This window comes from Mustela lutreola, chromosome 17 (assembly GCF_030435805.1).
Source record: "Mustela lutreola isolate mMusLut2 chromosome 17, mMusLut2.pri, whole genome shotgun sequence".
Classification (NCBI taxonomy): domain Eukaryota; kingdom Metazoa; phylum Chordata; class Mammalia; order Carnivora; family Mustelidae; genus Mustela; species Mustela lutreola.
In genome coordinates, this window is record NC_081306.1 from 44,211,386 (window position 1) to 44,237,526 (window position 26,141).

General features: G+C 42.4%; 1 protein-coding gene across 9 annotated transcripts in view; it reads left to right on the forward strand.

Annotated features, from left to right (window-relative positions):
• The window catches only part of GTF2I (general transcription factor IIi), a 106,913-nt gene that overhangs the window by 10,466 nt on the left and 70,306 nt on the right, over nucleotides 1-26,141 (forward strand). For all 9 annotated transcript variants that reach the window (XM_059154646.1, XM_059154648.1, XM_059154652.1 and 6 more), the window contains exons 2-6: nucleotides 14,127-14,230; nucleotides 18,711-18,849; nucleotides 21,297-21,431; nucleotides 22,932-23,115; nucleotides 23,285-23,313. In XM_059154646.1, coding sequence (XP_059010629.1) covers nucleotides 14,132-14,230; nucleotides 18,711-18,849; nucleotides 21,297-21,431; nucleotides 22,932-23,115; nucleotides 23,285-23,313 — 586 coding nt within the window. In that variant the 5' untranslated portion in view covers nucleotides 14,127-14,131. The remainder of the gene's footprint in view (nucleotides 1-14,126; nucleotides 14,231-18,710; nucleotides 18,850-21,296; nucleotides 21,432-22,931; nucleotides 23,116-23,284; nucleotides 23,314-26,141) is intronic.

The following is a 26,141-nucleotide window of genomic DNA, read 5'->3' on the forward strand; positions in this document are numbered from 1 at the left end:
ATTTATTTTTTTATGATTTATTTATTTATTTGAGAGAGACAGTATTCCCCAATAACGTTGGGGAAAATAAATGGGGAAAAAAACAGTGGTTTATTTTGACACTTTTCTCATTAGTTTTCCTGCCCCGTCAGATAATAGGTTATTTTATTTAGTGGTAATTAAGGCAACTAGTTGGGAAATCTTCATTTTATCAGAGTTAGATTTGGAGAGTTTATATGCAAATAAATAGGTACATATGTGTTTGGAAAGTAACTATTTGAGTGAAATTTAAATTCTTTTTTTTTCTTTTAAAGATTTTATTTATTTATTTGACAGAGATACAAGTAGGCAGAGAGGCAGGCAGAGAGAGAGAGGAGGAAACAGGCTCTCCGTGGAGCAGAGAGCCCGATCTGGGGCTCGATCCCAGGAGCCTGGGATCATGACCTGAGCCGAAGGCAGAGGCTTCACCCAGGCACCCTGAAATCTAAATTTTTAAATGGTTAATTTACTGAATGCTTGTGTGAAACACCAGCAGGTACTTAACTTACAGTCTGATAACTTTGTGAGGTAAGTACACATACTGTTGTCATTTTCCATAGTAGTAAGTTTGGGGTTCAAGAATCCCAGGGTCAGTCATATCTAGTACTGGAGCTAGAACTTGAATTCAGAACTTCGGTCTGATTCCAAACTTGGTTTTTATGATAGCTTTGCCTTGTTGCCTGTGAACAGTGCATTGAGCAAAAATAAAGATGGGACTTTGTAGGTCATAGTTACTTGATTTTCATTTCCTCTTCCCATTCATGCAGAGTTAGAAAAAGAACACTGATCTACCTTTCCCAGTCCTAAGTAATTTTTTTTCCTAAATAATTTTTAAATTTCTAATAAGGTCAAAAGGATACATTCTTAGTATATTGGTAGAGCCAGATCTGGACTGTCAATTTAAAAGGATAGTCTGTGCATTTGCAAACATTTTCTCTTAAACTCTAGTGCCAAGAAAAGTTGATAAGGTGCTTTTTTGGTTGTTTTTCAAGGACATTGCTTTGGCTACTTGTGGGGTTCAGGACTGAACTTGGGATCATCAGCTGGGCAGATTCTCTTCCCTGGCTTCATTTTATTTTGTAATTCTTCCTTTCACTTGTCTTTAAAAAAAAAAAAAAAAGGAAAGAAAATGTAGCTATTTTTGTTAGGTATCTCAACATGTTTTTTAAAATGTGGTGGTGAAGGGTGTAAAGTTTTAGGCATAAATATAACCGTTACAGGTCATTTCAAATCTTAACCTTCCAAATGTATTTTGTTTCTTCTTGAGAGTGCTTGGGTTTTACTGACATGATTACCAGCTTTATTGCAGCAGGTAGAAATGAAGAATTAAACATCTTAAAACGTAAGCAGAGCCAGTCATCAAAACTTAAAAAACCTTGACTTAAAAATCCATCTTGAGCAGTGGTTCATCTTAGGGATTTCTAATTTTATTTCTAAAAGAAAAGAGAGAGGGAGCAGAAGCAGGGGGAGTGGAAGAGGGAGAAGCAGGTTTCCCGGTGAGCAGGGAGCCCAATATGGGGCTGGGATCCCATGACCCTCATAACTTGAGCCAAAGGCAGATGCTTATCGACTGAGTGACCCAGACAGTTCCTTGGGATCAAATTATCGATTACACTTTCTGACTTAGACATTTTAGCCAGCGAGCTATTATCTGATAGCCTCCATGTGGCTAAGTTCTAATATTGGGGGGAAAACATCCACCAGAAGTTTAGGATTCATTGTTGAATTAGCACATGTGTCAAGAATGCTTACTATGTGCCAGGCACTGTGTTAGTGCTGGAGTGGCAGGATTCCTCCTCCCACCCCAGTCTAGAGCAGAGACACATGGTCAGTAACAAATACTGTCCAAATTAAAAGGCCCAGGTTTGGGGCGCCTGGGTGGCTCAGTGGGTTAAGCCGCTGCCTTCGGCTCGGGTCATGATCTCAGGGTCCTGGGATCGAGTCCCGCATCGGGCTCTCTGCTCAGCAGGGAGCCTGCTTCCCCCTCTCCCTCTCTCTCTGCCTGCCTCTCTGCCTACTTGTGATCTCTCTCTGTCAAATAAATAAATAAAATCTTTAAAAAAAAAATAAAAAAATAAAAATAAAAAAATAAAAGGCCCAGGTTTGGGGTGCCTGGGTGGCTCAGTGGGTTAAGCCTCTGCCTTCGGCTCAGATCATGATCTCAGGGTCCTGGGATCGAGCCCCACATCGGGCTCTCTGCTCTGCGGGGAGCCTGCTTCCTCTTCTCTCTCTGCCTGCCTCTCTGCCTACTTGTGATCTCTCTGTGTGGAATGAATAAATAAAATCTTAAAAAAAAAAAAAAAGGCAGCAAGACTTCAACACCCATGAGATAAGGCAAAAGTAGAAAAATTTTGATTAGCTTATATGTACTTAGTGCTTTAAACATTATGTGGGACACTCTGAAACTGACAGCAAACAAATTTCCCATATATCCTTCAACCAAAAACCCCATTCAGGATTTGCCAGATGTCGCTTTTTTTTTTCCCCCAAGATTTTATTTATTTATTTGAGAGGGAGAGAGCCTGAGAAGGGGAGGCAGACGGAGAGAGGAGAGGGAGAAGCTGACGCCCCACTGAGCAGGGAGTCCGGTGGGGGGCTCCATCCCAGGACCCAGGCTCACAGCCTGATCCAGGGCAGCCCTGCCAGATGTCTCTTCAGAGCAAAAGGCTCTGTCTAATCCAGTTTTCACTCAGTTGCCTTGTTCCTCTAATACACCTCACGTTAGAACAGCTCCTTGGCCTTTGAAATTGGTGCCCTTGACCTTTTTGAAGATGTAGTTGTTTTACAGAATGTCCCTCAGCTTGGGTTTGCCCGATGTATTTAGGCAGGAATATCACAGTGTTCTCGGTACAGTCTGTTGGGTGGGATGTGAGGTCTGTTTGTCCTTGACTAGGTTAACTTTGATCACTTGGTGTGTGCCATGCTTTACTTTGTTAATAAGTATTTTCTGTGGTAATACTTTGGAGATAATGAAACTCTCTTTTTAAATTTTTAGTTAATTAATTACTTTTATTAACATATAATGTATTTCTTGTTTTGAGGGTATGGGTCTGTGAATCATCAGGCTTACACAATTCATAGCACTCACCATGGCACATGCCCTCCCCAGTGTCCATCACTCGGCCACCCCATCCCTCCCATCCCCAAAACTCTCTTTTTTAGAATTAAGGATTTTTTTTCCTCTTGAAGCTGGTGATTTTTATTTTTTAGAATGCAGGTTAGTGCATGGACCTAAAAATCCCATTATCGTTTTTGTCTAAATCTCAGAAAACGAAATGTTTTTCTGGAATTTAAATATTGTGGATAGTGGAATTTGGGAAACATTAACAATCTGATTAAATTTGGGTGCCTGGGTGGCTCAGGTCACGATCAGGGTCGGGGTTGATTCCCACATCAGGCTCCTTGCTTGGGGGTGAGGAGGGCCTGCTTCTCTCTCTGCCGATGCTCCCCCACTTGTGCTCCCTTTCTCAAATAAATAAATAGAGTCTTTTTAAAAAAATAAATTTTTCAGTAGATGGTACGGTTTAAAAGAACATGGAGTATTAAGATCAGTCAGATCTCTGTTATATTCTACTTAATTCTGTAATCCCAAGCAGTTCACCTTGTTTTTCCCAGGTAGAAGCTTCTTATGTTAAAAAAAAAAAAAAAAAAAGGTTCTGCTCTGTAAAATGTGTCAGGCAAATGCCCCACTTGGGTAATAAACAAATCAAGTTAATGTCTTTGATATCCTTCAGAAGCCAAATTAATAGGGTCAGTGAATTAACCTGAAACAGGTCTTCTGTAGCAGCTACTAAGCAGACGTAATTGGAACGAATGGTAGCATGTTGAAGGAGATTGAAGACACAAGCTCTGGGTTTGCGGTCCGAACTGACTGTAGTATCTGTACCTGAAATTTAGGGATGGAACCTTTCCTGGAAAACCGATTCTTCAGCTTTTACCACTTAGTGATTATAGGTACAACGTGGAGGTGTTCAGTGCCATCAGCTTCAGAGGTAGAAGGATTTCGGCGGCCTAGAAGATTGTGGGGATACAGTATTATATGATGATCGAGATTAATTTTAATGCAGCCGAAACTTGTTTAGGATAAAGTCAGCTGATTGAACCATTAGATCCTTTCCAGTTATCTTAGGCACCCTGTTACGGCAAAATGTGTGACATCTTAGATGAGGAATTTTAACTTTTCTGTTTGTGCTCATCATTTTGAGGAAATTTCTTTTCCTTTTTTTTTTTTTTTCTTAAAGATTTTATTTGTTTATTTGACAGACAGAGATCACAAGCAGGCAGAGAGGCAGGCAGAGAGAGAGGAGGAAGCAGGCCTCCGGCTGAGCAGGGAGCCCGATGCGGGGCTCGATCCCAGGACTCTGAGACCAGGGCCTGAGCTGAAGGCAGAGGCTTTAACCCATTGAGCCACCCAGGCACCCCGAGGAAATTTCTTTTTTAGGATACAATTTATTTTGAAAAGTCTGAGGTGCCATTTTACATTTTCCTTAGAATTAAGTGATACTTGAAATTATTTTTACTTCTCACTGAAGATGTTTCTGTTGGTTTATGTACTTTAGACTAGGATGGATGGTGCCTTCATTATTAATTTAATCAAAACTTGACTAGGGGGATGCCTGGGGGCTCAGTGGTTAAGCCGCTGCCTTCCACTCAGGTCATGATCCCAGGTCCTGGGATCAAGTCCTGCATCGGGCTCCTTGCTCAGCGGGGAACCTGCTTCTCTCTCCGCCTCTGCCTGCCTCTCTGCCTGCGTGTGTGCTGTCTCTCTCTCTTCCTCTCTGACAGATAAATAAATTTAAAAAAGAAAAAAAAAAAACTTGACTAGGATTTCTTAATGAAATGAGTTGGTAAATTTGAGTTTTACCTCACGTAAATAATAACCCGAGAGTAGGTCTCATTGAACGCAGAGCGACTGGAACTGACTCCAGAAAAGCCGAGGACCAGATCTTCAGTAGCGGCCTAGATAAAGACTGTCCCTGATACAGGAAAACCACACTGCGTTTTATAATGTATTTTATATTTAATTTATTTGTTTTTAAAGATTTTATTTATTTGACAGACCCAGTGAGAGAGGAGCACAAGCAGGGGGAGTGGAAGGGGGAGAAGCAGGCTTCGGGCTGAGCAGGGCGCCCCATGCGGGGCTGGATCCCGGTGTCCTGGGATCATCACCTGAGTAAAAGGCAGATGCTTAAGGACTGAGCCACCCAGGCTCCCCTTTTTAAAAAATTTTAAGTAGAGGGGCGCCTGGGTGGTTCAGTGGTGAAAGCCTCTCTGCCTTCGGCTCAGGTCATGGTCCCAGGGTCCTGGGATCAAGCCCCTAATCGGGCTCTCTGCTCAGTGGGGAGCCTTCTTCCCTTCCTCTCTCTCTGCCTGCCTCTCTGCCTACTTGTGATCTGTCAAATAAATAAATAAAATCTTCAAAAAATAAAAATAAAAATTTTAAGTAGATTGTACCTGCAACATGGGGCTTGAACTCATGACCCTAAGATTAAGAGTTACATGTTCTGGGGTACCTGGGTGGCTCAGTGGGTTAAAGCCTCTGCCTTCGGCTCAGGTCATGATCCCAAGGTCCTGAGATCAAGCCCCACGTTGGGCTCTCTGCTCAGCAGGGGACCTGCTCCCCCGCCCCCCTGCCTGCCTCTGCCTACTTGTGATCTGTCAAATAAATAAATAAAATCTTTAAAAAAAAAAAAAGTAGAGTTACATGTTCTACCTAGTGAACCAGCCAGATGCCTCCCGCTTCATTTTTGGGGTAGAGGTCAGAAGCTGAAGAAGTTTGGATGAAAGATTGTCTTGGTAGAAATATTACTTTGTTTTTACCTCTGAAACCTGGTGAATAATTACAGAATTGAATACAGAATTGAATACCATTACCTGTCCTAAGTGCTGTCTGTAGTTTTCCATGGTCGGTACCCTTGTGGTTGGTATTTTAGGTGCTGTTGAGTATTTTCTCAGTGTTCATCCATCCAGGTGTCTGGCTGGGATTTAGGGGTTATGGCTCTTGTACAAAACATTGAGTCAGGAAGGTTAATGATTTTTGCAGTCTCGAAGTTTATTTCACCGTATTTTTTTTTTTTTTAAGATTTTATTTATTTATTTGACAGACAGAGATCACAAGTAGGCAGAGAGGCAGGCAGAGAGAGAGGAGGAAGCAGGCTCCCTGCTGAGCAGAGAGCCCGATGTGGGACTCGATCCCAGGACCCTGAGATTATGACCTGAGCTGAAGGCAGCGGCTTAACCCACTGAGCCACCCAGGCACCCTATTTCACCGTATTTAAGTAGCTCTGTGGGTAGATCTTAATTGTTCACTATAAGTAACAATAACAGAGAGAACCTTAGCAGTTTATAGAAAATTGTGAAAATAAAGTTTTAAAAAAAAAGATTTTATTTATTTATTTGACAGAGAGATCACAAGTAGGCAGAGAGGCAGGCAGAGAGAGAGAGAGGAGGAAGCAGGCTCCCTGCTGAGCAGAGAGCCCAATGTGGGACTCATCCCGACCTGAGCCAAAGGCAGAGGCTTTAACCCACTGAGCCACCCAGGCGCCCACCGAAAATAAAGTTTTTGAGAATAGAATAGAATAGTGGGCCTGTTGCCTCTATCAGTTTAAATCCATTTTCTCCTGGTTGAGGACTGGGTCCTAGGTCTTGGATTTTGCTAAAATTTTACTAAGTTACACTTGTTTAAACTCAGCTCTGAGGGCTGTTATTTGCTGTGGAGAGGAAAGGTGACTCCTGATGGTACCCGTCCGCAGAGTTCTGTGACACAAATTACGTGTTCACAGAAACACTTGGCCTGTAATTCCATATTTCTTCTTTGAACCAAATCCTTTGTTTTTTTCATAGAATGTGACTGATGCTGATATGTGAAGTATTCCTCAGTGTCCCTGCAGTCTGTGCTGCTTGCACAGAAAGGAGACTGTCCTTTGGCTTCAGTTTGTTTGCAGTGGGTGGCCGTTACTCTAGTGCCTCGTCAAGATTGCCTAGTATTACAGTTTTAATCACTGTATAATTATTTATCTTGGGTTCCTCTATTTAACCTTCTTTTCTTTGGTTATTATTGTGCATGGAAAAGGTAATTGGGAATTTGGAGGTACGGATTCCAGCTCCTTGTTATAAAAGTTAACTGTCCATACGGCCACAGCAAGACAGCTAATCTTTCCACGTTGGGCTTCTCATTTATAACATAATGGAGCAAGGAGGTTGCACTAGATTTTTTTCCCCCCTTGATCTAAGATCACATGTTGTAAGATTGAAATGGAAAGATGCTTGTTGAAATTAACAAAATAGAAATACAAAGAAGAAATAGGATAAAAATGTAATTAAAAAAAAAAAAAACAGGATCAGCGTAATACAGTACCTTCCCCTTAAAAAAACAAAAAACAAAAAACCAAGAATCAGCGTAATATAGTACTTCCCCACTTACCCCTCTGATCCAAAGCTTAAATTTGAAGCAAAAGTCCTGAAAATTTAGTAGCATTTCATTTCGTTTATTTATTTATTTATTTTAAGATTTATTTTTATTTATTTATTTGACAGAGATCACAAGTAGGCAGAGATGCAGGTGGGGTGGGTGGTGGGTGGGAGCAGGCTCCCCGTTGAGCAGAGAGCCCTGTGTGGGGCTTTATCTTAGGACCCTGAGATCATGACCTAAGTTGAAGGCAGAGGCTTAACCGACTGAGGCACCCAGGCGCCCCTGTATTTTATTATTTTTTAAAATATTTATTTGAGAGGGGGGAGAGAGAGAGAGATGGAGAGAATGAGTAGGGGGAGGGGCAGAGGGAGAAACAGATGCTCTGCAGAGCAGGGAGCCCAACAAGGAACTCGATCCCAGGACTTTGGGATCATGACCTGAGTTGAAGGCAGAGGCTTAACCGACTGAACCACCCAGGCACCCAGTTTAGTAATATTTTAGAGATCACCATAATAAAAAATACTAAAGACCTCAGTGGGTTTTTTTGTTTTGTGTTTTGCTGCTGTTGTTAGACTGATAATGGCATATGTGAAAATCTTCATGAAGTCTCCGACTCACTGTAAAATATTCTTTTTGTTATTTTGCTGTTCAGCATGAACAGCAAGGATCAGTAAATTTTTTTAAAAGATTTTATTTATTCATTTGATAGAGATCACAAGTAGGCAGAGAGGGAGGCAGAGAGAGAGGAAGGGAAGCAGGCTCCCCGCTGAGCAGAGAGCCAGATGCAGGGCTCGATCCCAAGACCTAAGCTGAAGGCAGAGGCTTAATTAACCCACTGAGCCACCCAGGTGCCCCAAGGATCAGTAAATTAAAAGCAGTATGGTAAAATGAAAATTTATATGGAATTGGTTGTTGGCTTATTTTGAGGTAGAACAGATCAAAACAGTAAGGACCCAGGTAAACCTAATCTTTCAAATGGATCTCCAACACGAAATCCAAGAAGATTGGCAAGACTGGCTGGAGTCTGGTTTCAGACACATCAGAAAGGATCATATCCATTAACCAGTGGCTGCCTGGGATGGGAGATGTAGGAAACAGTAGCAGTCCAGTGACGGTCATCTCCGAAAGTTCTAAGGGAGACTTGAAATCCAATCAGGGAAACAAAAGATGAGGTCAGAAGACATTGAGAACGCATGAATTAAGCAAACTGAAAAAAACAGGAAAGAAGGTCCGGCAGACTAAAGTTGCTGCTATTTTTTGTGTGCGAGGCTCGCTTAGGCGCCCTCTTGCTTCTCCCCTGGTACCAGTGTCCTGCTCTGCTTTCTTTTCAGTAGCCTCCACGCCCAACGTGGGGCTTGGACTCCTAGCCCTGGGATCAAGAGTCTGCAGGCTGTACGGACTGACCAGCCAGGCGTCCCTGCTTTGCCTTCTCAGTAACTGCCTGCCTTCCTGTTCCACGTGGTCCTAGCTAGAATGCCAGGTGCAGGGAACCCCGGATCCTTTGGTTCCGCGTAGCCCCTGCAGTTACACCAGGTGCGTGACACAAGCCCCCAGAACTCTTGTGCACGTCGTAGTGGGAAGACAATGGTGGTCTGTTGCCTCTAGGGTCACAGTATGGGTGTGCGGTGAGCCTAAAGATGCGTGTGACTGTCCCCTCTGCCTTAGGAGAGAAACCCATTCGCTCCAGAAGTGAAGACTCTGTGGGATAGAGAAAACTTAATGTTGTCTTGTATTTCCGGATCTAGTTGTGGATCCTTTCAGCTGAATAATTAGACATTAAAAATTCCTTTCGTGGGGTGGTTGGAAATAGGAACTCGTAACCTTACAGTCTAAGATAGTTCTGGCAAATTCATAAATTAGTCTTCAGAATAAAGATAAGATGTGGTTCCCAGGGCGGGTGGAACTAATCAGAAGGTTCTAAAATGACAAAATAAAGCTGGTATAAATAACAAAAAGTTGATGAGATGGGAACTTGGAAGGGCTAATTCAGAAAGGCTAATAGGAGAAGAGAAAGTGGGAACTCAGATAGTAGAAGTGAAAATCACTTTTGTCCTGAAGGTACCTACTAATTAATTACACCGCTTTATGGGGTGAGAGGCTCAGCAATGGAAGCCCCGAGCTTGCGCAAAACTAGGAGTCAAATAGACATTTTTCCCCTCAGTGAGATGACATCCCAAATTGGATGAGGGATGAGTAAGATAGTCTCTATCCCTGTTTGTGGTCCGGGTTCCCATCTGGGTGGCCCAAGCAGCCTGATCCCTTGAACTTGGATTATGGTGATCCCAGGGAGCTGGTGTTCCCAAACAGCGGAAAGAAGGTGCCTTCGTCATAGGTCTCACATTTAAAATGATTTTTCTTTTCTTTCGTGTCTGTGTGTTTACTGTCTTACGGAGTGCATAATCATTTTATTCTTTTTCCTTTTTGTTCCAAAGAATATCCCAAATGAGGTTTAGAGATAGAAATTTGCCTATTAGCCTTCCTTGAGTACAGAGCTAACTGTCCCATTTTAGTTGCTTTCAGTGGTGATTTTCTTGTTCATTTCTAGTCTCTCTCTCTCTCTCTCTCTCTCACACACACACACACACACACACCCTGTTTAAAATAAACCAGAAAAAGAATACAAGGGTTCTGCGCAAGTGGGTTTTGTTTTGTTTTTTTTTAAAAGATTTTATTTATTTATTTGTCAGCGAGAGTGAGCACATGCAGACAGAGAGGCAGACAAGAGACAGAGAGAAACAGGCTCCCCGCTGAGCAGAGAGCCCAATGTGGGGCTCAATCCCAGGACACTGAGATCATGACCTGAGCCGAAGGCAGCCGCCTAACCAACGGAGCCACGCAGGCGCCCCCGGCCCAAGTGTTTTATGAGAACACTGGCTCCTGTGAAGTGCTTTTTTCTGGGCTCTGCGAATATACTTCTGTTTTGCTTCTGTGCTCTTACCCTTTTCTCCCTTACAGGGTTGTTGTGCGTATGAAGTAGATAATAAACCATGATGGCTGTGATGAATAGCTCCTCCTCCTCCTTCTTCCTCTTCTTCTTCTTTTTGGTCTAACTGCTGCTTAAAACGAGGGGGCTTAGTAAACCGTCAGAGATGAAGGGGGACTTGGAAGCAAGTGGTTGATTTAGTGCTTCAGAGTCTGGGGACCCACAGCCTAGTCTGCCAGTGCCTGTCATGCCTCATGCTCCATAAGCTTGTGTCAGCAGCGGCCTGGGGTGTGGCCTTGGTGTGCGTCGTCAGTGCCACCGCGCGATGGCGGTTCCTTTCTGGGAAAGAGAAGAGGAGGGCCGTGCGGGGTGCGGGGAGAGAGTTCGTTGAAGAGCCTGCCCAGGGACATGACCTCTTGGGACGGGCAAAGAGCAGTTGGGAGAGTTTCTGTTGGAGCGCGCATGCACACGTTCCTGAGGGCAGAAGGCCCCAGACAGAATGCGTCCCCTTCCCCATGAAGCCCTGCTGGACTGACTCATCCCTCCAAGGTTCTTCCCGTTGATAAGGGCTACGGTGCCTCCTGAGAAGTTCTGGTAATGAACCGGGACCTCTCCTGGCCTGCGGCTCCCCTGCAGGGCTGTCTGTGGGGTCTGTCTCCCCATTTCCTAATCCGGAGCGGGAGTGACCTCGTGGCCGACTTCCGGCCATTTAAGGTGAGAAGCAGAAATCGCAGTAGGCGGGGAATTGTCCCAAAGTTGTGTTCTGACACTAAGAACAGCTGCGCCCTTTGACACGAAATTGAATTTGTAACATGAGAACATGTCCCCTTTTCACGACTCCTTTTGCCCTTCCTGGAGAACTGAGAGAAAGAGAGATGAGTAGGACATCTATGAGCTTTCAGAAACCGTGACCGTACGTTCTAAGTGAATATTATGATTATGGCAAAATAACATGCTTTTGTAGTTCATCTTGACTGAGCCACATTTTAATACAAATTTACTGAGACGCTTTTCCAGGATAAAGAATAGGACCTAGGCTGTTAGGGAAAGTAATTTCTATGTTTTAAGCGTTCTCTTGCTGAATGCTATTGTTCCTGAGTCTGTCTCTATTCAGGATAGAGATCTTGTTTTGGAAAACAGAATTGCTTTTGTGTGTTCACAGATTCAGGGATAAGTATCAGTTTTTGTTACCGATGTTCCTTTTTTTTTTTTTTTAAAGATATTATTTATTTGACAGAGAGATAGAGCCAGAGAGGGAACACAGGCAGGGGGAGTGGGAGAGGGGGAAGCAGGATTCCTGCTGAGCAGGGAGCCTGATGGGGGGCTCCATCCCAAGACCTGGGGATCATGACCCCCCCCCCCAAGGTAGATACTTAATGACTGAGCCACCCAGGTGCCCCTTGTTACTGTGTTTCATTGTAAAGTGTTATTTCCTAAGTATGTACAATTTGTTACTTGTTGATACCCAAATATAGCTTAGTAGTCACGGAAACAAATGGTGGGAGCTAGGTCACTTTTACTTATTCTTTTTTGAAAGTAAGGTCCGTGCCCAACGTGGGGCTTGAACCCCAACGTGGGGCTTGAACTCACTACCCCAAGATCCAGAATCGCATGTCCTACCGATAGAAGCAGCCAGGTGCCCCTAGAAAATAGTTTTTTTAGTATTAGCAGTGTTTTGCTTTCGAGAGAGACCCCAGGAACTGGGGTGAGGCGAGGGTGGGGGGAGCACAGAGGGAGAAGAGAGAGAAATCTTAAGTAGAAATGAAGCCCTCCACGGGGCTTGATCAGATCACTACCCTTAGATCATGATCTGAGCCGAAATCAAGAGTCAGCTGAACCAGTCGGCACCCCGGTATTAGTAACTTTAAAATAATGCTTTTGATTTTGGCTTCTTAAGAGTCTTTATGTGATATATTTTTGCTTTTTTTCAATTTTCAATTTCTATAAGATAAGCATAACGAAATTACCATTTTAACCATTTAAAAATGTACAGTTCCCTGGCATTAAGTGCATTCATATTGTTCTGCAGCTCTCAGCATCCTTTAGTTCCAGAACTTCATCATCCAAATAAAATTCTGTGCACATTAACAGTAAATCTCCACTACCCACTCCTCCTCGTCCCTGGCGGCCACCATTCTACTCTCTGGCTCTGTGGGTTTGCCTGTTATGTAGGTATCTCATGGGAGTGGAGTCACAATACTAGTTTTGTTGTGTCTGGCACATTTCACTTAGAATACTCTTTTCGAGGTTTGTTTATATCATAGCATGTTTCGGAACTTTTTTCTTCTTTTATTTTTTACGATTTTGTTTACTTTTTTGACAGAGATCACAAGTAGGCAGAGAGGCAGGCAGAGGGGGGAGGGAAGCAGGCTCCCTGCTGAGCAGAGAGCCCCATGTGGGGCTTGATCCCAGGACCCTGAGATCACGACCCAAGCTGAAGGCAGAGGCTAAACCCACTGAGCCACCCAAGCACCCCAGAACTTTTTTCTTCTTTAAGGAGGAATTCTATGCCATCGGATGTACATGTCCCATTTTGTGCATTGTTCAGCTGACGGTGGACACCTGGGTTGTTTCCACCTCTTAGCTGTTGTGAATAATGCTTTTGTGAACATATTGTAGATATATCTGAGTTTCTTTTTTTTTTTTTTTTTTTTTTTTTTAAAGATTTATTTATTTATTTATTTGACAGAGAGAAATCACAAGTAGTCGGAGAGGCAGGCAGAGAGAGAGAGAGAGGGAAGCAGGCTCCCTGCCGAGCAGAGAGCCCGATGCGGGACTCGATCCCAGGACCCCGAGATCATGACCTGAGCCGAAGGCAGCGGCTCAACCCACTGAGCCACCCAGGCGCCCCTATATCTGAGTTTCTGCTTTCGGTTTGGGGTATATACCCAGAAGTGGTATCTCTGTGTCGTCGTAATTCTGTTTAATTTTTTTAGGAACAGCCAAGTTGATTTCCACCCTGGATGCACGATTTTACATGCCCGAGTGTGGTGCACCACAGCTCCAGTTTCTCCATATCCTTGCCAGCACCTACTGTGTAGTGTTACGTGTTGCATTTTTATGGTGTCGGAGGGTTAGCTGAGGCTCTTTTCTGACACCCAGGTAGCGGAAAATCTTTTCTAAAGAGGATAATAATGCTGTATTGTAAAGCATTCTTAGATGTTATTTGTCCTTCTTGGTAAGAACAGAGAAATTCTCTTCACCTAGCCTCTGTCTGCCTTACCCACTGCGCGTGTGCCTGGGAGGAAGGGAACTTGGTGGCTGTGTCCCGTGATGCACTGTGATAAGTGATCACTGGATGCTGCAGTGCTTCACTTCTCATTCTCACATGGAAGATTTTTTTTTTTCCCTGAGAGCACAGGAGCTGGTGGAGAGGGAGAAGCGGGCTCCCCACTGAGCAGAGAGCCCCACATGGGGCTAGATCCCAGGACCCTGGGGTTTTGACCTGAGCCAAGGGCTGATGCTTTAACCAACTGAGCCACCAGTCGTCCCTCACTTGGGAGACATTTTAACTGGTTGTGGGTGGCATCTGAATTTATTTGGGGGATTATGCTGACCTAATTTTATGGAAATTAGTTGGAAATTTAGGGGATATTTTTTATATCTTAGAGGATGGGAGTTTTTGACAAATTGAATACTCAGCTTCTGAGCCTTTTTTCCTCTTATGCAAGAAAACTGTGAATTAGGCATCTGTGGAGGACAGTCGCAGCTCTGAACATCTGTGTAGAAGGACGTTGTAAATTTCTGCCACTCACTGTCGTATTTCTTTCCTAGGGATCATGGCCCAAGTAGCAATGTCTACCCTGCCCGTTGAAGACGAGGAGTCCTCAGAGAGCAGGATGGTGGTGACGTTCCTTATGTCTGCTCTGGAGTCCATGGTGAGATGGCTTTATAGTTAGAAAATGTTTGTAGTTGGGTAGGGGTTGGGCTTGTGGGTGAGATTGAGTTTTTTTGGAAACATACATGTTTTCTGGTTTTATAAGAAGAGTTTTTTGCTTGAATAGTAGTTCTGGATTTAAGCCTTTCAAATCATTTTACTACCATGTTTCCAAACAATCTGAACTTAACCTAAATGTTTAATTTTTTACATTTAATTTCAGTGGATTACCTATCAATATCTTAGGCAATTTCTTGTTTCGCAAGCAGTAGCTTTGAATTTATGTGGAACGCTGAAGACGCTCCGGACGAGCTGGTATATGAAGCTGGTGTGTGCTGGTGTTCAGTTGTCTGTGAAGAGCACTGGCGGAATTCTGAGCCCTAAGAGCACACTTACTCTTTACATTCCGTATTGTGCTTGTGCTCACAGTTGTCCTTACCCCGCTAACTCTTACTAAATATGTAGTGTTAGCTCTTCATTTTTAAGAAACCTGTATTGTATACATAGTTATAGTGAACTGTTAAGTATCCTTTTGCTGTATTTTTGTATACTCTAGTGGTAGTAATAATAGTTTACTTAATCATGTTTTTATAGATCTATAGCTGGAAACCTGGTATTTCAGCTCATAGACTTATAAGTGTCAGACTTAGGTATTTTCTGACACATTGAAATTAGACATGTCCTAGCTAGGAGAGGGCTATGTATTTCCGGTCTTAAGTGTGACTTGTATTAGATAGCGTTGAACCTCACAGGTGTCCGTATGACAGAGTTTGCAGGTTGCTTACCTTTCCCCCTTCAGGTGTTCTTTCCTTTGTACTACTTGAGAATTTTGAAAAATTCTTTACTTAAAGAAAGTTAGTGGCTATATATTGTTAACCTGTTTTGTTTTTTTTTTTTTAAAGATCTTATTTATTTATTTGAAAGAGAGCACACGCAGGGGGAGGGTCAGAAGGAGAAAGAGACACTCTTAAGCAGACTCCCTGCTGAACAGGGGGCTAGATCCCAGGACCCCAGGATCATGACCTGAACTGAAGGTAGACATTTAACCGACTGAGCCATCCAGCCTCCTCTGAATAATAGTTTAAAGGTTAAATCCTACAGTTTTTGGGTTTTTTTAAAGATTTTTATTTTATTTGTCAGAGAGAGAGCTTGTGCCCATGTGCACAAACATGGGGAGTGTCAGGCAGAGGGAGAAGCTGGCTGCCACTGAGCGAGGACCCTGATTTGGGACTCCATGCCACGACCCTCAGATCATGACCTGAGTTGAAGGCAGACGCCAAACCACCTGAGCCACCCAGGAGTCCCTACTCTGTTTTTTTTTTTTTTTTTTTTTAAATTGTTTTTGTTGTTGTTGTTTTTAAGATTTTACTCATTAATTTCAGACAGAGAGAGAGCACAAGCAGGGGGTGGGGTCACAGGGAGAGGGAGAAACAGACTCTCCACTGAGCAGGGAACTTGACACAGGGCTCAATCCCAGGAGCCTGGGATCATGACCTAAGCCGAATGCTTAACTGACTGAGCCCCCAGGTGGTCCCCTACTGTTTATTAAAATGGTTTTCCTTAATACTATTCTATACATAGAATAACTCGGTCAGATGGAACCCATTCTCTTCCTTAGACTGTCTTTTAAATTTTCTTATCTTTGGCAAAGTCACTTCTTTATTTTTAGATTTTATGTCTTTCTCACCAGCATAAAGAGTATCTCTCCTCATGTTCCTCATTGTAAATTATGAAGTGTAATTATAAGTGTATAGGTCAGTTTCATCTTTTCCCTTGGTCCATAGATTTCTTTGATCGAATCTTTGGGCAGTACATGAATCTGGCCCTGCTGTTTCATTAATGCTGCCTTTGGTGACAGGGGTGTCCAGCTGAGTGTGGATAGTGATGCGTAGGCATGTCCCCTCACACCCTCACACCCTGGCCTACAACAGAGAGGAAATAACACTTCCTTCCAGGTGAGCAGCCACAGTGTATCTCATATAAATGTCGTGTTACGGAATGATAGGGCAGCATTAGTCCTGCTGGCACAATTGTTGGCTCCACTAGTAGGTCAGAAGTTTTGTATTAGGGTTTTGCTATATTTAAAAAGATTTTCAATCATCTCAGTGGGCGTAAACTTACTTATTCAAGATAGCATTTTAGAGCAATATTATGCAGCTAATTTCTATTTAAGGTGGTTATTGTGTAAATAAAAACCGATTAGAGGAAAGCTGTAGTTTGCAACAGATGATACTGAGCACATGGGGTATTTGCCCCCCTCCCAAAAGTCAACAACAAAAAGCAAAAGAAAACCGCCCAAACTTCCAAGCCTTTATAATGTGTTAAGTTAAAATTCTGGATGAGTAGAAAAAGTAATAGCACAAACTTAGAAAAAAAGAAGGAAAAATACATAATTATATATTTAATTCCATAAATAGCTTTTCAGTGGCAAAAGTAAGTGAGGTGCTTTTATGTATCAATAGGGAAACATATCGCTAAGATAGTAAACAGTATGTTACTTTACAGAAATAGTATTATACTAAGGTACAATACTCTTTATTTTTAATATCAACCAGTCAGTGGATTATTACTATTACTATTTTTAAGGATTTTATTATTATTATTATTAAACATTTATTTATTTGAGAGAGAGCGTGAATGAGGAGAAGGTCAGAGGGAGAAGCGGACTCCCCGTGGAGCCGGGAGCCCAATGTGGGACATGATCCCGGGACTCCAGGATCATGACCTGAGCTGAAGGCAGTCGCTTAACCAACTGAGACACCCAGGCGCCCAAGGATTTTATTATTTTAAGTAATCTCGACACCCAAAGTGGGCTCAAATTCAGCAAGCCCAAGATCAAGGGTCGCCATGCTCTACCAGCTGAGCCAGCCAGGTGTCCCGGAGTGGATTATTGATTAAACTAATATGCCCTTTTAGAATGTTCCTGGAAAAGTTACACGGTATCATTTGTTAAGAATATTTTGATTTCGCTCCACTAGAAGGTCGGATGGGAGTGTGAACTGATAGACTCTTTTTTTTTTTTTAAAGATTTTATTTATTTATTTGACAGACAGAGATCACAAGTAGGCAGAGAGGCAGGCAGAGAGAGAGGGGGAAGCAGGCTCCCTGCTGAGCACAGAGCCCGACTCGGGGCTCGATCCCAAGACTCTGGGATCATGACCCGAGCCAAAGGTAGAGGCTTAACCCACTGAACCACCCAGGTGCCCCATAGACTCTTCTTAAAGCAATTTGCAATAGGTTCTGAGAATGTTGGAGGTATTTACTTTCAGAGTCAAAAGTTTTTTGGCTCATTTCCTATCTCTGACACCAGATTATTTCGGTGTTATTTTAAGGAGTGATCATTAGAATCACCAACACTGCCAGTAACATTAGTACCAAATAAAAGAAAATGAAATGTTATATAAGAGTTAAGATTTTTAAGAACTTTTTTTTTTTTTAAAGATTTTATTTATTTATTTGAGGGAGAGTGAGAGAGAATGAGAGGGGAGGTCAGAGGGAGAAGCAGACTCCCCATGGAGTTGGGAGCCTGATGTAGGTCTGGATCCTGGGACTCCGGGACCATGATCTGAGCCGAAGGCAGTTGCTTAACCAACTGAGCCTCCCAGGCGCCCAAGATTTTTAAGAACTTTTTAATTTCATAAGAATATACTTAGTAGAAGCCGTACTTACTTAAAAAACAAAACAAATCACCCCAGCGTGATTCCCGTGGTGCGTTCAGACAGAGACTCTGGAAGTGAGATGATGTAGCGGATGCTGTGAGGTGGCTTCAGACTTCCCTTTAGCCCTGATGGCCCTGATCTTTCCTACTGCTGTGAGTGTTCGAGGCTCCTGGCCCAAGGTCTCCCCTTTCTTTGGGAGGGCCCTCCCTACTCCAGAGCTCTCCAGACGCACCCACACCAGCCATCAGCTCTCTGTCTGCCGAATCCTGCACCCCTCACGTCTCTTGGGTGTTGCTGTAGAGCGTGCTCTCCAAGTGAGCCTTGGGTGGAAGTCTGAGGCTGTTTCATGGGGATTTGACCTGTAACGGATTAGAAGGGATTTCTGCCCTTTTTTCTTACAAATTCTGTTTTTCCCTGTTTAACATTGGGATTGAAAACTATATAAAAGAGCGGTACCTTTAAAAAATGGTGACTCTTTTTCTATGATAATCTAAGGCCAGAAACCAGGAACTTCATCTGATTCCAGATACTGTAAGACCATTGAAATGATAAGATTTTTTTTTTCTTTTTTTTGACAGAGATCACAAGTAGGCAGAGAGGCAGGCAGAGAGAGAGAGGGGGAAGCAGGCTCCCTGCTGAGCAGAGAGCCCGATGCAGGGTTCGATCCCAGGACCCTGAGATCATGACCTGAGCCAAAGGCAGCAGCTTTAACCCACTGAGCCACCCAGGCGCCCCCGAAGTGATAAGATTCTTTTTTCATCCATCGTACATAGTACTTCAAGACATCTGTACATAGTGCCACACTTGCTTTTTGTGTTTCAGTGTAAAGAACTGGCCAAGTCCAAGGCGGAAGTGGCCTGCATCGCGGTGTATGAGACGGACGTGTTTGTGGTTGGAACCGAGAGAGGACGCGCTTTTGTTAATACCAGAAAGGATTTTCAGAAAGATTTTGTAAAATACTGTAAGTATTTTATTGTATCTTTGTCTTTTGTAAATACTGGACCTAAATAGTTAGGGATAACAAATGTCTTATTTTCTAAAACAGAATGGGATTTATACTAAAAGGGTTTTCTAAAATGTCTAGAGACACATTGCAGAACACTCAAGATGTCCCTGACATTGTAATATATAATGGTAAAAGCTGAAGAGTTTAAGAAAAACGGTAAATGTTTATCCTGTGTTCCTTGTTTGGTGTTACTTTGGATTAGTGGCACACCTGGGAGAGGAGGTAGAGGAATCTTGAATTGATTAAAGGTTCTTTTTTTTTTTTTTTTTTTTAAAGATTTTATTTATTTATTTGACAGAGATAGCGAGAGAGGGAAACAAGCAGGGGGAGAGGGAGAGGAAGAAGCGGGCTTGCTGCGGAGCAGGGAGCCTGAAGTGGGGCCTGATTCCAGAACCCTGGGATCATGCCCTGAGCCGAAGGCAGCGGCTTAACTCACTGAGCCACCCAGGTGCCCCTGTAGGGATATTTGTGTGTGTGTGTGTCTTTAAGTGCCAAATTTAAATTTCCATTATCAACTTAGATCCATTTAAATTTCCATTATCAAGTTAGATCCAACTCATGATAAATTGAGCAGATCGTGGGTAAATAAAATATTTTTCTTAATTCATTAATTTAAATTCTCAATCATATTTTTAGCCCTTTTTATAAAAGCATATCCTCTCTACACTGCAGGCCCCCTCCGTGCCCCACTATAATCTTTTAAGCTTTATGATAGTATAATCTATTTAAATATTTTCATTATTTCTGATCGTTTTGAGAATTTTTAAGGCTTTGATCATGTTTGTGTATTTAAGTTTATAGTAATAATGTTGTTTTGATTATGTGTATATCAGCTGCCATCTGTCCCATGAATACTATAATCCCACTGGCAGCTGTGTTTATATTCCCGTTCCCTATACTGTCTTGCCTGTGTGGTTCTCCAGTGGTTAGCACTAAGCATTAGGGGAATTGTCCTCAGTTGCAAATTGTAGTCCCTGCTTATTAGTATTCGTACTTTCGTTTTGTTACCAGTAATTTAATGCCCTAGAGAATAAATCTTTGGATGTAGTTCCCAAACATAATATTTGTTTATATAAAGTATTTTGCAGATGAGGATCAATAGTTGTCTTCTGAAACCTGATCAGTAGGTATATGAGTCAGTTTTACAATTTTTTTTTCTTTTAAGATTTTGTTTATTTGAGAGGGAGAGCGAGAGCGAGAGAGAGAATGAGAAGAGAGGGGAGAAGCGGACTCCCCGCTGAGCAGGGAGCCCGATGTGGGACTCGATCCTGGGACTCTGGGATCGTGACCCGAGCCAAAGGCAGTCACTTAACCAACTGAGCCACCCAGGCGCCCCAGTTTTACAGTTTCTTGGGAAGAATTTTCTTGCCCACAGTTTGGAGCAATGAGATGATAATCACTCATAATTTAAAATGTTTGTGTTATGACAATAAGAGAAACAAGGGAAATTTATTTCAGTGATTATAGTTTAACCCAATATATTTTTTTAATTTTTTAATTTTTAAAGATTTTATTTATTTATTTGACAGAGGGAGATCACATGTAGGCAGAGAGAGAGGGGTAGGAAGTTCCCCGCAGAGCAGAGAGCCCGATGCGGGGCTCCATCCCAGGACCCTGAGATCATGACCTGAGCTGAAGGCAGAGGCTTAACCCACTGAGCCACCCAGGCTCCCCTAACCCAGTATATTTAAAACAGCATGTGGTCAACATAAAAATGACCGGTGGGGTATTTTGCATGCTCTTTTGGACTAAGTTTTCAAAATCAGTATGTATGGCAGATGTACCGCACGTCATCATTTGGACTGGGACATCAGGTGCTCAGCAGCGACGGGTGTCTAGTGGCTGTGTGTTGGACATTTTGAACCTGGAATGTTTTCTGTGACATTGCTAATCTCATATTTAAGTTTGTAGGTGACAAATTACTGTAATGGTACCTTTTCTTAAAAAAGAAAACAAAACTACAAGTAGCTAATTTTTACTTTATAGATTTTTTTGTTAAAGGTGCAGTTATTTCAGAGGTGATGACCGTTTATGGTTTTTATTCAAGTCATTTATTGTAGATTTTTATTTTTAAATACCCTCTGCTCCCATCCCCCTTTTTAAAAGATTTTATTTATTAGAGAGAGAGTCCACGTGTGGGTGTGGTGAGGTGGGGGAGGGGCAGAGGAGAGGGCAAGGTTGAAGACAGGAAGCCTGACGCCGAGCTCAGTCCCTGGACCCTACCTGAGATCATGACCTGAGCTGAAAGCCGCCGCTTCCTCAGCTGAGCCACTCAGGTGCCCCTCTTTTGTCTTTTTATAACAAATGATAAATATCATAATATTAGAAGTAAATTATTCTTATGGAAAGGCAAATATTAAGATAATGGATCTGGGCATCTTATATCATTACTTACTTTGCAGGTGTTGAAGAAGAGGAAAAGGCTGCAGAGATGCACAAGATGAAATCTACGGGCCCGGCGAATCGCATGAGTGTGGACGCTGTGGAGATTGAGACGCTCAGAAAAACGGTTGAGGACTATTTCTGCTTTTGCTATGGTAAGGTCATACACTTGAGTTTTTTTTTTTTTTTTTTTTTTTAAGATTTTATTTATTTATTTGACTCAGAGAGATCACAAGTAGGCAGAGAGGGAGGGGGAAGCAGGCTCCCCGCCGAGTAGAGAACCTGATGTGGGGCTGGATCCCAGGACCCTGAGATCATGACCTGAGCCCAAGGCAGAGGCTTAACCCACTGAGCCACCCAGGCGCCCCTACACTTGCATTTTCTAAAAGAGACATTATAGGGATGCCTGGGTGGCTCAGTTGGTTGGACGACTGCCTTCGGCTCAGGTCATGATCCCGAAATCGCAGGATCAAATCCCACATCAGGCTCCCAGCTCCATGGGGAGTCTGCTTCTCCCTCTGACCTCTCCTCGCTCATGCTCTCTCTCACTGTCTCTCTCTCTCAAATAAATAAATAAAATCTTTAAAAAAAAAAAAATAAAAAAATAAAAGAGACATTATATAATTGAGTTTGCTAAAAGGTGAATTGTGTAAATGGTTTCAAGGTCGCATTTTTGACAAACTGAATGGATCGATTTCCAAATACGGGGTTAACATCAGGAGTGACCATACTTTCCTTTTCTTGTTCGAAGAAACAAACCCAGAAACAAACAAATGTACCTAGTAGAGCTGTGGGGCGGGTTTTATTTTTTCCCCCTTTTCTATTTACAAGCTGTTTTAGGTTTGTAAGAAGAGAGAAGTAGATTTCCCAAGTACTCCCTGGCTCACTACCTGCATGGATCCCTCCCACTATCAACTACCCCTTTCCCTGGAGAATCTGCATTAATACATAATATTCACCCAAAGAGAACTGTTTATTTTTGCCCTGTGTGCTGATCCCACCAGTTTCCTGAAAAAATCATCTTTTGTTAGTCTAAACACATGGCAAACAAAGCGCTTTAAAAAAACCCCAAAACTGTGGGAAGGAGAAGTTACTGGTTACACTGTGAGATTGTAGGTAAAATTCGTCTCATGGGGGCGGGGCACAGGGAATAGGGTGGGCTCCTGCCTCTGATACACTCAGACGGGGTGGTAGAACACATTCAGTTACGCATGCTCGTTGTATTTATCTAGTAACGCTTCAGTGAGAATATTGGCCAAAAATTGCGGGATACCTATGGTAACAGTAGGACCTGTTAGGTTTCCATGTTCTAAGGCTGAACGGTATATGAGAAGATTGTATTATACCACAGTGAGGCCATCGTAAAGAAAGATGATGGTGGAAGACAGCAGGCATTGTTTCTTTTGTTTTGTGTAGATTTTATACAATATTTTATATACTTTGCATTCTGGCCTTTTGGATCTGTTTCAGGCTTAGAACTTCTAAAATGGGAATAGGGCCCTCTGGTATTTCGAATTTGTTTGGAAATCGGATATCACAAACAGCATGAATGCCATTCGTTAAGCCATGATAAACTGGCGATGATCCTGTTTTTTGATCTCCACATTTAATGATGTTCTTCCTCTTCCTACCTCCATGCTGTCCCTCGCCCCCAGGGAAAGCTTTAGGCAAATCGACAGTGGTACCTGTTCCCTACGAGAAGATGCTACGTGATCAGTCTGCTGTGCTCGTGCAGGGCCTTCCGGAAGGAGTTGCCTTTAAACACCCTGAGAACTATGATCTTGCCACCCTGAAATGGATTTTAGAGAACAAAGCAGGGATTTCATTCATCATTAAGAGGTGAAGTACTTTATCCCTTTTCTTTCAACAGTTTAGTATATAAAGTTGAACATTCAGTTTATTATATTTTAAAAATTCTTGTTTACTTTAGAAGTCAATTAAATTTATGCTTTACGGTAGTTTTGTTTTGTATATTCATGTGTAGTTTTTCATTTTTGTTTTAATGCAGACCTTTCCTAGAGCCAAAGAAGCACCTAGGTAAGTGATTACTTTGTTTCCAGATAATTCCTAAGCCTGTTGGACCAAATTAAACATATTTTACTGATTTCTTTTATTTTGAGAATGTGATGTAAGACATCTTAGGAGTAGGGTGTTATATATAAACCAGTGAGAAGTCACTGAACTGAAAAAGTAGAGACTTGTTTTTTGGTCTTAGTTCTGGTACTTTCCTTACGAGGTAGTCAAGGTTTACCCTGGCGACGGGGTCGATCATACACTGGCTCTGCCCTCCTTTCCCAGAATTAAGAGGGTGACTTCACTGAGCAGGCGCAGAATTTTTGGGCACAAGATTGGGTGGGGAGGGAGGGGATGCACAGCTTTGCCTCAAGCATTCAAGCTTTGGAGTGCTGGTAGTTCAGTGGAAGAGACAAAAACTCATCAAGTCCCCACAGCGGGAGCATAGCCTGCACACTGTACAAATGGTTTGTTGGAGGAAGCATTTGTTTGTGACCCAGGAAGGCTTCTACGTTGAAGAGGGCATTAAGTTGGGCTCTTGAAGACTGAGCTGGGTTTCAACAGGACTTCCTATTGGGAAGTTCGAGCCATTGCATTTGAAGGGAAAAGTGATTTTTAGAAGATTGGTGCCCTTTGGTGGCAAAATAAATGACCATTATCATTAGCAGTCTCCTAACCAGTGCAAGGGAGAAAGGAAAAATAATACATACACAGACCCATATTTTATTTTTTTGTTTAATAACCTTTGTTTTCTTCTCATCATGATGAAAAGATCAATATTTTAGGTGCTTTATTGAGGTGTACTTGGCATGACATAAAATTTACCTGTATTAAGTATAGAATTCAGTGGGCTTTAGTAAATTTACAGTGACAGTTTACAAAGTTTTACAGTCCTTGCCACCTAAATTCAGAATATTTTCATCATCATCTCTGTTGTTTTCATGAATGTTACATAACTTAGATATATAGTGTGAATGCTTTTGAGACGGTCTTTCACTCTGCATAATTCAGTTGAAGCTCATCTAGTGTTTTTTTTTTTTAAGATTTTATTTATTTATTTGACAGAGGGATCACAAGTAGGCAGAACAGCAGGAAGAGAGAGGGGAAAGCAGGCTCCCCGCGAAGCAGAGAGCCTGATCCGGGGCTCTATCCCAGGACCCGAGACCATAACCCGAGCCAAAGGCAGAGGCTTCACCCACTGAGCCACCCAGATGCCCCAAGGCTCATCTAGATTGTTGGGTGTATATGTAGTTATTTCCTGGGGTGCCTGGTTGGCTCAGTCTTTAAGCATCTACCTTCAGCTCAGGTCATGATGCACGGGTCTTAGGATCAAGCCCTGCATCAGGCTCCCTGTTCGGTGGGGAGCCTGCTTCTCCCTCTCCCACTCTCCCTGCTTGCATTCCCTCTCTTGTTGTGTTTCACTCTGTCAGATAAAATTTTAAAATCTTTTTTTTTTTTTTTAAAGATTTTATTTATTTATCTGACAGAGATCAGAGGTAAGCAGAGAGGCAGGCAGAGAGCATGGAGGAAGCAGGCCCCCTGCGGAGCAGAGAGCCCGATGTGGGGCTCGATCCCAGGACCCTGGGATCATGACCTGAGCCGAAGGCAGAGGCTTTAACCCACTGAGCCACCCAGGTGCCCCCAAATTTTAAAATCTTTTAAAAATATTAGTTATTTCATTTTTCTTGCTGAATGGTAAGTATTCCTACATTTGAATATACCTCTCATGTCCATTCATGGGTTGATAGGCCTTTAGTTTGTTTCCAGTGGGCGGTTACAAATAATACTACCATAGACCTACTTGGATAAGTTTTTGTCTGGACATAGGCTTTAATTTCGCTTTGGTATACATGTCTAGGAGTAGACTTGCTGAGTCATAGACTAAATTTATGTTTAGCTTTAGAAACACTGCCAAGCCACCCTCTAGGTGCCTGTACCATTTTATGTCCCTACTGGTATTGTCTGAGGGTTCCGGTTTCTCCACAGCCCCATCAGCACTTGCTACTGTCTTTTTGGTTTTAACCATCCCAATGGATGTGAAGTGGTGCGTCTCTGTGGTTTGGACAGTTGAGTATCTTTTCATGTTTTAGCGACTGTGTATATCCTTTGGAGTAAGGTCTGTTCAGGTCCTTTCCATGTGTTTTTATTGGGTTATTTGTAGTGTTGTTACTGAGTTGTAAGAGTTCTTTTTATATTTTTGATGTAGATTTAATACATTTTCTCTAGTTTTACAATTTGTCTTTTGATCATGTTCTGTACGGAACAGAAATTTTTAATTTCTACAGAGTTTGGTCTATTCTTTTATCACTCGTGCTTCTGATCTTGTATCCAAGATTGTTGCCTAACACAAGGTCATGAGGGTGTATTGTGTTTTCTTCAGTAAGTTTTATAGCCCGAGTTGTTACATTTGGATCTGTGGTCAGTTTTGAGTTAATTTTTGTATATGGCACGTGGTAAGCTTGTAAATTGCATTCCAGCACAGTTTGTTTAAAAGACTCTTTTCTTGCTTTGGCATTTTTGTTGACAGTCAGTGGGCCCTGCTTGTTTGTTTCTGGACTTTCTACACAGTGCATCACGAAGTATGTGAACTGGGACAGTTTACCTCTTTGCAATTTGGATACTTTTTATTTCTTAATCTTGTTTTTCTAGCCAGAATGTCCAATACAATACCGAATGGAAGTGGTGATAGCAGACCTCACCTTCTCAATATTAGGAGGAAGACAGGAGGAAGACATTTGAGCTCTTGTCATTATGTTAGCTATTGCTTTTTTGTAGATGTTCTCTATAAGATTGAGAAAGTAAAGGTTTATTGTCTTGTTTTATTAAAATTCCAAATTTTCTATTTATTTAAA